Source organism: Arachis hypogaea, chromosome 3, assembly GCF_003086295.3.
Source record: "Arachis hypogaea cultivar Tifrunner chromosome 3, arahy.Tifrunner.gnm2.J5K5, whole genome shotgun sequence".
Taxonomy (NCBI): domain Eukaryota; kingdom Viridiplantae; phylum Streptophyta; class Magnoliopsida; order Fabales; family Fabaceae; genus Arachis; species Arachis hypogaea.
In genome coordinates, this window is record NC_092038.1 from 31,606,579 (window position 1) to 31,618,956 (window position 12,378).

General features: G+C 38.1%; 2 protein-coding genes and 1 pseudogene across 2 annotated transcripts; all 3 read right to left on the reverse strand.

Annotated features, from left to right (window-relative positions):
- Nucleotides 1-949: 949 nt before the first annotated feature.
- Nucleotides 950-3,262, reverse strand: LOC112775867 (uncharacterized). The gene is made up of 6 exons (XM_025819766.1): nt 2,702-3,262; nt 2,017-2,611; nt 1,770-1,831; nt 1,580-1,645; nt 1,369-1,488; nt 950-1,300 (listed from the first exon to the last, which is right to left on the reverse strand). Exons 1-6 carry the CDS (start codon nt 3,260-3,262, stop codon nt 950-952), a joined length of 1,755 nt encoding a protein of 584 aa, XP_025675551.1.
- Nucleotides 3,263-6,189: 2,927 nt separating this feature from the next.
- Nucleotides 6,190-10,535, reverse strand: LOC112790145 (uncharacterized). Its single transcript, XM_025832403.3, has 9 exons — nt 10,238-10,535; nt 10,089-10,146; nt 9,370-9,478; nt 9,139-9,277; nt 8,662-8,713; nt 8,439-8,585; nt 8,214-8,325; nt 6,980-7,106; nt 6,190-6,863 (listed from the first exon to the last, which is right to left on the reverse strand). Exons 1-9 carry the CDS (start codon nt 10,381-10,383, stop codon nt 6,374-6,376), a joined length of 1,380 nt encoding a protein of 459 aa, XP_025688188.1. The 5' UTR covers nt 10,384-10,535; the 3' UTR covers nt 6,190-6,373.
- Nucleotides 10,536-11,330: 795 nt separating this feature from the next.
- LOC112775876 (WRKY transcription factor 6-like) lies at nt 11,331-11,911 on the reverse strand (annotated as a pseudogene).
- Between the last annotated feature and the right edge of the window lie 467 nt (nt 11,912-12,378).

Here is a 12,378-nt window from a genome sequence, read left to right on the forward strand (position 1 = left end):
ATCGGTTATTTTTTGGATGTCCACACTTCAAGGTAATCTGAAATTTAATTTAAGTTTTGTTGATTTTAACTCAGATGTGACATCTTATGAGCTGTGGGTATATTGTACAGAGCACAAAACCGCATTGTAAATTTTTTGCATGGTTGGATGATTATGTTGCATCATTTGAAGAGTTTCCCAGAAATTCTCCTGATATAGAGGGTTGGACGCGAGATCAGAGTCAGATTCTTGATGCTGCTGGTGTTGATGCTGGAAAACTGAGGGAACTAGAAGCAAGAGTTAGTGGGTTAGAATTGGAAGCTAAAAATTGTAATGCCAATAGTGGTTCTAGCGGCGGTAGTGTTAAAGCTTTTGTTATTGCTTTTGTATTTGGAATTGTGATCTCCAATTTTTTTTGAGGCATATGAGTAGCAAGAACCTTCTGTGACACTAGGTTCATAGTGTGTGTTGTTTCTTACAAGTGTAAGTTGTTTACATCATAAGTTGTATTACTTTAGAAGTATGTATGTTATTTCAGATGAGATTATGATTTGATGCAAGAAAAAGGGTTTATTACTACTTTGATGAATTCTGGCAGCATGTAGTCATACAGATTTCTTACTGGAAAATGTTGGATAAACAAACCCAGAAGATGTCTTATATAAAATATTAACACAGAATAACCAAACATGTCCTTGTTCAGCATGAGAAAGGGACAACTTATAGCCCTCTAACACCAAAAAGAAGGCCAACATGTAGCCTTGAACCAAAATGTTTCCTAAATTTATCAAGTTTCAAACTGACTTAAACATCTTATACATCAGTCTAATAGAGTTTCAAAATGACTTAAACATGCATACAAACACTTAAAAGCTTCCAAAATATTTCCTAGATTTCTAAACACTGACACTTAGACTAATAACAAAAGGAGTCATTCTTATCAGCTATGTCAACAGCAACATATCAGATATCAAGTCTTCCTCGGAGGTATAAACCCAGGGGTAGGAATGAACTTGAAAAGCCTTGCTGCAGTCTTGGAACTTGCTACAGCCATGGTCTCAGCAGAAGGAGCACTTTGTTGAAAGGGAACATTAGCAGTTGTTGTCCTCGGGTTCACAGCCTGACCGGTTGGAACACATGGTCTAAGACCTGATGCTGCTTGAACTGATGGTGGAGTAGGTTGTCCAAATGAAGGTGGAGCCGAGATAGGAGCGGTTGGGGGCCTAACCACAGGGTGCTTTCTTCTTTGGGCATAACTGAGGTTGGGGGTGGAGCAGGGTTGAGGGGGTGGTTGATTCAGGTTCATAGCCTCTCCTGCAACCTGTTAAAAAAATTTAATGAGAATAAAATAAACAAAAAGTTTAAAACAACATTGACCAATCACTATACCTCATCTGCCTGGGGTGCATTTTGTGAAAGGGGAATTTCTTCTCCCTGTTCTTGTTGGCCAGAAGTACCCTTGTTATGCATTGTCTTTGGAAGTTTCTTCTTATACTTCTTTGCCTTTGTCTAGCAGAGGAGTATAAACATGTTAGTGCAAGGAGAGTGTAATTTGTCATTTTACAACAATAGGGATAAGGAGCATGGTAAAAGATATAACCTGTGGATCCATAGGTGGGGGAGGTTGAACACTAGGACTGTTCAGATTGACATTAGGTCCTACATCCTAATCATATAAACAACCAATAGTGAGACACATAAATCCCTCACAATATTTACATGAGACAAATAAACCCTCCACAATGCATATATGTTGCTCTGATTGATTGCATGGTGAGCCATTTATGCACATGCTCCTCTGGCTTCAGACCAATCTTATACATTGCTGCAACAGCGTGACAACAAGGCATGCCTAACAAGAGGCACAATCCAGACATGCAATCCACAAGATGTTATGATACAATAATTCAAATAATGATTGATTCATAAACAACAAGTATGCTAATATTCCAGCACCAACACAACAACACAACAGAAATTTATAAAATTCCATAAGATACAATAACTAAGATAAGATGATTTCATAAACAACCTTACCAGTAAGTTGCCAAACATTACAAGTGCAGGTCCTTTGTTGAAGGTTAACTCCAACCTTGCTTGCCCCTCTGTGAACCTCGAAGAGCACCATGTCATTGTCTCCAGCCCAAATGGCTCTCCACTTGTTAGCTTTAGGTTTCACAAACTCCTCCAGTTTCTTCTGCTGTACTGGTGCCAATTGACCACTATAACTCTCAAGCTTCTTCTTATGTGTTGCCATTTTTCTCATTAAATAGCATCTCAAGTCTTCATACATCGTTAAGATGGGCTTCCCCCGATACTCTACGATCTTCGCGTTCCACACCTCGCACATGTTGTTGGTTATATTATCCACCTTCGGCCCATGACTGAAATATGCTTTAGTCCACACTGCCGAATCAAATCGCTGTAAATACTCCCATGCACCATGATTGATTTTCTTCATTTTCTCCATGCATGCATTGAATTCCTGGAATGTTGTGCATCTTGCTGCTTCCCATACCATTTGCTTTGTTTGCTGGTCTTTGAAATGCTTGATAAAATTTTTCCAAATATGTAGAACACAATTGCGATGGTGTGCATTAGGCATTACTTCCTTAATAGCTAACTCTAGCCCCTGCAATCGTTACAGACACAGAAACAGTTTAACGGTTTACATATCACTTGCATTTTTCATGAAAGATAACAAACAAACTAATTGAATTACCTTCTGCTGATCACTTATAAAATTCCATCCATGCTGCGTCACCAGCCCCAAATCATCTTGCAACAGTGTTAGGAACCACTTCCAGGTGTCCTTACATTCATTAGGGACAACAGCATATGCTATGACAAAAAAATGGTTGTTTGCGTCTTGGCCCACTGCACTCAGCAATTGTCCGCCATAATACCCTTTCAAAAAACAGCCATCTAGGCCAATTAACGGCCTACAACCCTGAATGAAACCATTCTTGGAAGCGTCTAAGCTAATGTATAACCTATCAAATAATGGGAGGGCTTCAGGTTGTGGTATTGTCTCCATCAATGCTGTGGACCCGGGATTACTCCGATGAATCTCACTCAAGTAGTCTCTAACCTTTCCATACTGTGCCCGTGCATTACCAATGACCACCTCTCTAGCTACTTTCAAGGCCCTCGCAATCATTCTATAGTTAAGTTGCACATTGTACTCCTCAATCATGTGATCCATTGCCTGCCTTGGTTTCATATCAGGATGGATTAGTAGTCTCTTAATGAGCTTCGATGCCACCCAGCCCCTATCTGCCATGTTGCTGCCATAGTCTCTGGCACAGGTGTGCTCATCTATCAGAGTTTTCACCTGGAAACACCTACTAGCATTATTCCAGGATGTGAAAATCAGTCATGGACAATCCTCAGCAGCACATGCTGCCCTCAGCCTATGCTTTTCATTTTTAATATATAAGACATCCTTTCCCTCAAATACATAGTAGTCTTTTAAAGCCTTCTTGAACATTTCCATTGTAGGGAACATTTGACCAACCTTAAATACTACCTCTCCATACTCAGTATCCTCACTAAAGGAATCATATGCAGTCCTTCCCTCATCTTCAGAAGAAACTGGGCTCTTGAAGGCCTCACTCTCATACTCATATGGTTTCTCAAAATCACTATCCATCTCCACCTCAGTTGGGACTGAGCTTCGGTTACTAGGCCCATCACCCACATTAGGACCCTCACCTGATCCACCTACAGGCCCATCTCTTTGGTCTGTTTGTCCAGCCCCAACACTTGGTCCAGCTTCTCTACTTTGGCCCTCCATCCCCTTCTTGCCTAGTCCATCTCTTAAGATATGCCTCCTTCTAACACCAGAGTATTTTTTAGATGTTCTCTTCTTTGCAGTCCTTGGTGATTGTCTTGGGATATTACTACTTACACCACCCTTCTTTCCCTCATGCTTTTTAGGTGACACTGTCTTTTTAGGCACACTATTCTTCTTCTTAGTTCTTCTTTCCTCATCTGTACTTTTATCCTCAGTTTCATACCCAGCAGCCTCATTACTAGTCTTTTTCTTTGCTGAAACTCCCTTTTTTGGAACCTTTTTCTTCCTCTTATTTTCTTCTTCACTACCACTGTCATCTGTCTCAAATCCGGGAGGAGGAGGCTTGTAAGGCTCATCCTCTGTTGTCTCATATCCATCATCAGTTGATGATAATGATGATGATGAATCCAACACAACAGTCTCCTCAGCCACATCTTCTTCAACTACATTAGGCATGTCCACATCGTGTTCAAAGTAAATGTATAGCTCATCAGTTTCCCTGTACCTCAACTTACCCTCCCTCATTTGATTAATTTCTACATCTCCTTTAATTACATGGAGTCCAGCTTCCATATTCGGTTCTCTCATATCAAGCCATAACATCTGCTTATACTCCCGGTAACCCAATTCTTTAAATAATTCAACCAAGTCAAAAAAATTTACGTAATCCAAGTCTAAGGGGAAAAATCGCTTCACTTTACCATCCAAGTAGCAGAGATCACCTTCAGAGTTTCTAACAAATCTCCCCCCATGGTGAAACACAGGAATGACCATATATTCAGACATCTGCAATCATTTTATTCAAGCTTTAATAAAATCTCCCTAACAATAAACATGTTTAAACAAGAATGACCACCACTATATTATTTATTTTTTTTCAAAATGCACATAGTTCAGGGTTATTTGAATTTTTCCATGACTAGGACCACAAGGGGTTGCAGACAACAATGGTTCCTTGTCAGAAGCAGAATCAATTTGGGGGGACCACACAACGCACAAGGGACAAATGCTTCATATAAAATCACTAACCTGAACTGTCTGTAGCGTCCTGACACGATTCCGTCCAGCTCCGTCAACAGCACCACCAACCAGCCGTGAACTATGACGTCGTCAACACTGTAAGCAGCAACGTCAGCGCTTCCCTCCACCAACACAGCGTCCACAATGGTCTCGAGAGGTGAAGAAGCTTTTGACCTAGGGTTTTCTTGTAAATGTTGAGGCTGGGAGAAGGGTTTTTATGGAAACCCACCTTCTGAAAAGCACAAGAAACGTTACTTCCCACTGAAACGACGTCGTTTATATGGTGACTGGGAAGGACAAATTAGCCCCTGTCCATTTCAATTTCTCCAGCTCAGCACTGATTGAACACGTCATCCACCTCTTATGACATGTCAAGCACCGAACGAGCCAGCTCAGCGTTTTCCGTCAAGCCTCGCCGGAGAAAAACGCATGAGGACCGCCTTGTGTGACGGAAATCGGGGACAGGGACCGAACTGGATCAATTTTATTTTGAGGGGTCGCGTTGTCATTCTTGGAAATGGACAGGGACCGGGTTGGTACTTCACTCTAATTTTCAAAATCAAGGGTTCTTCTTCACTCATGATCTTCAAAATCAAGGGACAATTGATGTCCAACAGATCCGCTCAAGTGATAATCTGGTAGATTTATTCAAAGTCACTCCCAAAATCCTATTTTAAAAGATTAGTACATCAGATTGGAATGCACCGATTTCAAGATATTAAATAATGTCGACAAGAGGGGGAGACTGTACTGTTTTTTCTTTGGCCAGGTTTTTCATTGGATTTTTCTTTACAAGGTTTTTAATGAGGCAGTTCCCATCACAAAAGATTTCGTACTCTTTTTCTCTAAAATTTTTTTCCATTGGATTTTTCTTTAATAAGATTTTAATGAGACATAATCCTAAGTGGTTATCTAAGAGGGAGTGTTGTGATAAAGATATGGATGACCACTTATAACTTGGGGCTGCTAACTTTCTCAATATTGAAGGAATCACTTTTCAAGACAAATTCAAATAAATGAAATTTGAAAATGAAAGCTTGTTATGTATATAAGTAGGAGAAGCCACGCTTGAAACAATACACAACAATAAAAACAATTCTTCCTCTTTTTTTATGTTACAACTATTATGAATATTTCTCTCTCTCACTCTTTATATATAATATAAGTAAATATATTAATCATTTCTATTATATTGAGATAGTAATTATTGTGAATATTATTATCTAATTATACTTTTTATTTGATATGTATTACATTTTTATTTATTTTACAACAGTTAGGAACTTTTTTGGAGTAATTAATTTGCCCAACTTGAATTGACTTGGCCAAAAAAAGATAGTCATCCAACGTTACTAAATCAATTAATAAAATACCCGTCCAAAAAAAAAAATCAATTAATAAAATTAACTTGATTAATAATAAATAACCATAATATTAATAAAAAGCTCATATGAGAAGCATTCAATTAGATTGAGACCCATAAAACTTTTCTTCAAATGGCTATAAAATATATCCTCCAGTGACTATATAGTATATACATTGTCTAGTTTTGTCCCACTAGGTTATCACTACTAGGGTTTAGTGGAATTCTGTTTGCTTATTGAAATCTGAAAATTGGATGGTGTTCTTCCAAGAAGTCAACTCCAAAGGAATTAGTCCTTCATCAGAGGAAAGCACAGCATGTGCCATCAAATTACCTAGCCACCCATGGTACAACAACCCCCTTGCACCTAACCCTCCAAAAAGCCAATACTTGCAAGTTTGATTTCCTTCCATGATATCATTGATACAACCCAAAAGTGGAAGCGACCCGAGGGAAGTGAGTGGTGGCATTGCCCTAAGACCAGCTCTTGCTCCGGTGAAATCCCAATTCATTATTCTGGGATAAATGACAGAGGCCTTTGGCAGAAGCTCCGTAAGAGCACTTGATGCTTCATCCGGTGAAACACTGGGTGAGGAGTTGCTCGATTTCCACTCCCATGTTGAACCGACATGCAGTTCACGAGGACTCTTAACGGCAATCCATGCATCTGATAGTATCGAGGGTCCACGCTCAGGATAACCTTCGCTGAAATAGAGGGCAAAGAGAATTCTTGAATAAATGGAACATGACATTGAAGCAAATTACATAGCTACTTGGGTGTGCTTCGCAAAAGGGAATTTTTCCAACACAGAATACTTCACCTTATATCATCGGGCAATTCCAGGTGCGCAATAACACCTCTACATGTCCTCAAAGGAAGCCTACCAGAGAACTCAGGAAGCATGTTCACTTTGGCCCCTAAGCATATGATGACTGCGTCATATTCTCCTGAGACGAAAAAAGGTGTTTTGAATAATGAAAAAGTCTGCTCATAATTACAAGTTATTACCAAATAAACAAGCCAAGAAACAGCTTATAGTTCACAGCCTCTTAGTGTGATGACCGTGATAACACTACAAAGTAAGAAGTAGACATCGACCATAAAGACAAACAGATACTTCATCTCACTAGTGTGTTTGGTTGCCTAACTATTACTATAATGATGGGAAAACTGAGCATAAAACGTGTATGCTAGGAGAGTTGAGTTAAAAGAAAAGTGGCTGAATGACACCATGTTAGGTAAGGTGAAATAGGGGTTGCTTAGAGAAGCATGTAATTAATAAGAGAAAGGATTGGAGAGATCGAATTCTGATTCTACCGTGGGATATTGGGATGTCTCAGTTAGTGACATGAGAGGGTGAGGCATTTGCTGGCTTAGGCTTGGAGGGTGCTAAACCCCTACGCTACACTTTTTTCTTCATATTTTCTGTTTCCCTAATACTTGTAGATCAGTCCTCATTGGAGTGACTCTATCATAAAGCAATATACAAGCATTTTATTCCTGAACTTTTAGCTCTTTGGACTTCTCATATAATGAATAGATAAATATAAACAAGAGAAGTAGCATAGGAATAAGCTATTTTATGATGCCATAATCTCCGGTGTAAGGGAAGATGGACACTGCACTGAGCTGTTAATTTAAAAGATATCTGCAAGACTACGATATTATCTAAAATCCATTTTGTATAAATTTCTTTAGCTACTTTTCTCATGTTATAGCCATATCCTTGTAATAAACGAAATATGCATAATAACGATTACCTCTATGTAAGTAACAATTTGACACTGTTAGATGCTTCTTTCCTTTTTTTTGGTATGTTGATGGGTCAAATTACCAACTCATGCAGTTATCCACTCAGACTGTCAGAGGTTTAGAAAGAATTTTGAAGATGTTCGAAAGTCAAGGTTGTACAATTATACGATGTTTTATTTAGCTACAATTTTGTTGCATTAGAACTAAATCTGAAGCATAACATTCACTTAATTTTAGGAAAAGTAAGAAGAAAGACACTGAGTTGTACTAAAAAGGGCCAAAGATATAACAATGCATATTACCATCAAACTCGGAAAGTCTATTGACAGGTCGTCTGTGCAACTGGAGCAATTTCTTTCCAGAGTCAAAAGTAGAGGATTCTGTCACCAAATTCTCACATGACCAGAAAAGTGCCTATTAAATTATTGAAATAAGTAAACCTCAAAAATAATAATGGCCATATAAGGGCGTTAAAGGGTATTTTTAAAACAAACGAAAACAAAAGGCATAGCATCACTCATTCAAACCTGAAGATAGTTTTGAGATTGGATATTAAGTGCTTCAGGCATATAGAAAGCTGTGTCAAATGGTACACATATCCCAGGTACGAGCTCCTGAGCTGCTTCTTTACTAAGGGTATCTACTCTGCAGCTTGGAAGCGAAGTTTTGACATTCTGATCACATAAAGGAAGGTTGAGTGAAATAATTACTAGCCAGTCTATCTAGAATCTACTAGTTCAAGGAGATTACAGCATTCAATTTGGTCATATTCTTCAGATTCGTTGCCAGTCTTAAGATCCCCCTGAAGTCATCTGATTTCATCAGCAACATAGAGGAATGCTAAGACTCCAATGGAAAGCATGAAAGGCTAGAACAAAGTGTTAGTTTCAATAAAATTTAGTAGTTTCAAGTATCTTCCAATTCATTTCATAAAGTCTACAAGTTTGAGTATATAAAGAACCTTTGAAGTAAAAGATGTATTGCATTATATCATGTTACCCTTATAACACCAAAAAAACAAAAAAAGAAGAAAGAGAGAAAACAACATCAAGAGCTGATAATATATATTCTCAGCACAATTATAATATCATTTGTGAACACATGAGACCAAGTCACATCAGGACATTCAGAAGCAATGTAAAGAGTAAAGGGTTACATGCAAAGTTAAAAATTCTTTAAAAAATAAAATAACAAAATTAAAATTTTAAGAACAAGATATAATTAAACCTTTTCTGATAAGCAAAAGCTTTCACATTTTCATCAGATTGTCCAATTTTGCAGTCCCTGGAAACACTAGCTTCTTCAGCTACTTTCAAAAGCTTTATGCTATCTTTCCAACACTGAGCACCCTCCCAGAGAAGGTTTACTACATTAGCATTAATCCATCAGCAAGGGCTCCACATGAAAATCAAAACCTAGCACAGAAGTGGGATTTATATCACAAGAAAAATGAGATACCTTTTGGCGAATAAGGGTGAAGAAGACCCCCAGAAATCCCAGAGGCACCCCCACCGATGCCCACTTCATCATATATGTCAATTCTTAGGTCCAACTCCTTCGGACTGTGCTGCAATATTACTTATGACAAAACACAGAAAACATATAAAAAAAAAGTGATCAAAATCAAAATCAAAGCAAACTCTTGACAGAGAATTTTGCACTAAAAGAATATGTGGGTAAATTACTACTCCGTTCAATTTACAATATCTGTCACTTTGAAGAACTTTTCTTGTTTCAATATATCTGTCATTCTCATATTCCAATATAACATTCATTGAGCATTTTCTACTTTTACCTTACACATAAAGCACAATTAACATTACATTATAGATTAGCTATTAAATAGAGATATTTTTTTCCCATGGTATTCCCGACTCAGCAGATCAAAGACTAATATGACATGGATCGAAGCTCCATTTAAAGGGTTGCCACTAGCAAATAGGTTGCTACGTTTGAAAACCCCGGGACTTATTTAAGCGGGTGAATGAACTAACTACTCGACCAATTTAAGTTGGTAAAAAGAGATATTTTACTGAACAATTTTATAATCAATTCTTGATTTTCGTCCCAAATGACTAAAGTGACCGAAATTGTAAACGCCAGATAGTAACTGCTTAACGGTAACATTAGCTAAAGGAAACAATTTTGGAAGGAGACTAATCAGACTATAACAGTACCTTCAACAAATGCCAAACAACGGAGAGCCCAGCGAATCCAGCACCAAGCACCGCGCACCTAAAACGAAGAACCACCACGTGTCAGTTTTTTGTTAATCAAATATACTGAATACGGATTCCATGAATGTTATAATCAAAGAAGACAAGACCTGAGAGAACGTTGACTTAGAGAACAATGGAACCGAACAACTGGGGAAGGTGGGCGAGAAACACGATTGACAGCGTTAAGTTTGGAAGATGATGAACGGCGTAAAATGCAAGAATTAGGGTTCGGCCATAGATTGAGACCCTTCATTCCCACCTTTACGCCTTCTCAGCCTGCCTGCTTGCTCTATCTCTATGTAATGGAGGCAATGAGTGCCTTTTTTAAGACGAAGCAGCAAATAGATGCTATCTGATACCTATAGTCGAATTTGGTTACTCAGTTTTATTATCTCATCACTCGTCAGCCTATCACGGCTGAGGCGCTAAATATGTTTTCAACTCAGTTTTCACTTTTCAAGTCACATATGGCTAATTTTTTTTATCTTAAAAAAATGGTTAAATTTTACAGTAGTCTCTATATTTTTATTGAAATTGTAAATTAATCTTTATATTTTAAAAATTTATAATTGAGTCCTTTAAACTTTAAAAATACTTAACACTCATATCAAAACATCGAATGATAATAAGAGAGGATTAAATATAGCGAATTTAAAGACAAAAAAGCACGTTTTCAATCATAACACAAAATCAGAAAAAAAAAGTGTAAAACATGCAAATTCTATGAATAAATATAAGATTAGTGGATAAAATTCACTCAATTAAGCATAAGATGTACCACGAAATAGTGGTGCATTATTCCTAAACAAAATTTAAATTTTATAATTTAGTCCCTATCGTTCAAACAACGTTTGATTTAACAGAATATTCGTCTATATTCACTATTTTAAACATGTGAATTACACGTGTTTGACAATAAGGACTAATTTGTAATTTTAATAGAAGTATAGGGACCAAGTGTATAATGAGTAATTTGACTAATTTCCATAACAGCATACCACCCTTCACCCCATCCCACCATCCGTCGTCCTAGTTCTTCTGCCTTTACATTATCACCAAACCCAACCATCAACCCTCTGCCTCTAACCCTAAATGCAACAACTCTCGACTGCTCACAGCATCTTCAGCAGAGACGGGATCTTCATCATCATCGTGTCGATTATGGAGGAGATGGCTGTCGTTGTTGTTGTTGTTACCATCTCAAGTGCTGTTTGGTTTATTGTTGTTGTTGTTGTTGTTGTTGTTGTTGTTGTTGTTGTTGTTACCTCCGATAACGGAGGAAATGGTGGCTGCAATAGCGGCGGTGAAGTTAGGATCGGTGGTGATGGCTGCAGTGACGGAATCAGCCAGGGATGGCGGCTGATGCTATGGTTGGTTGGATTCCCGATTGGGAAGAGGCAATAACTTGTTGAGACAATTGAAGATCGAAGAATTTTGATTGATTATGTAGGGTTTGAGTCTCAAAGTTCTGCGGCCTTGAAAATTGGGTAACTGGAACAAAGGGACAACATTAAGAGGATGATGCTGCCTGATTGGAAGAGTGGAAGTATTATTAGTATTATTTGATGATGGTGAGTTTTGTGTGAGGTCCAATATGACAGTTGGGAATGGTGCCCAAGCTGAGAGTGTTGCCATGCTTCAAGAAGTAGAAGAAGTAGAGTCCGATAGAAAAATAGCTCTTACTAGGAGGTTTGGGTTCATGATTCCATCTGCACTTGACATGAAACCTGATAGTAATATGGTGGCAGCTGCTGTGGTGGTTGATGCCATGGCCATGGCTGCCAGTGAAGAAGGGAAGGGAAGAGGGGAAGAGAAAGGATAATGGAAGAAAAGGAAAAAGAAGAAGAGTACATTATGGTAAATGTGTATTTTTTTACAGTAAACGTTATTGAGAATCTAATTACAAATTTTAATATTTTATAGGGATCCAATTATAAACTTTTAAAGTGTGAGGACTAATTTGTAATTTCACTAAAAGTGTAGGGACTAACTGTATAATTTAACCTAAAAAAATTGTTACGTCAACGTTTTGGTTCCTAACAAAAAAATAAGAGAAGGACAAATAGGTCCCTGACCTTTTGCCCCGCGGATATTTTCGTCCCTAACCATTGAAAAATACTTTTAAGTCCATGACCTTCACAAAACTTGGACGGATCAGTTCCTCCATCCAAGACCCAACAGAAAAGTCTGACGTGGCTCTCGTAATGCTTGTCACGTATACGCGTGGGTCACGCATACGCGTCGCCTG

What these genes read in the sequence shown, in the direction of transcription:
- LOC112790145 (XM_025832403.3), bottom strand. Translation starts at nt 10,383, where the DNA reads ATGAAGGGTCTCAATCTATGGCCGAACCCTAATTCTTGCATTTTACGC. An exon ending in CTAAGTCAACGTTCTCTCAG is followed by an intron (nt 10,147 to 10,237) that starts GTCTTGTCTTCT and finishes TCTTCGTTTTAG; the next exon opens with GTGCGCGGTGCTTGGTGCTG. An exon ending in AATCTCAAAACTATCTTCAG is followed by an intron (nt 8,326 to 8,438) that starts GTTTGAATGAGT and finishes ATAATTTAATAG; the next exon opens with GCACTTTTCTGGTCATGTGA.
- LOC112775867 (XM_025819766.1), bottom strand. Translation starts at nt 3,262, where the DNA reads ATGGCAGATAGGGGCTGGGTGGCATCGAAGCTCATTAAGAGACTACTA. An exon ending in GTCTGAAGCCAGAGGAGCAT is followed by an intron (nt 1,646 to 1,769) that starts GTGCATAAATGG and finishes TTATATGATTAG; the next exon opens with GATGTAGGACCTAATGTCAA. An exon ending in CCCCACCTATGGATCCACAG is followed by an intron (nt 1,489 to 1,579) that starts GTTATATCTTTT and finishes CTCCTCTGCTAG; the next exon opens with ACAAAGGCAAAGAAGTATAA.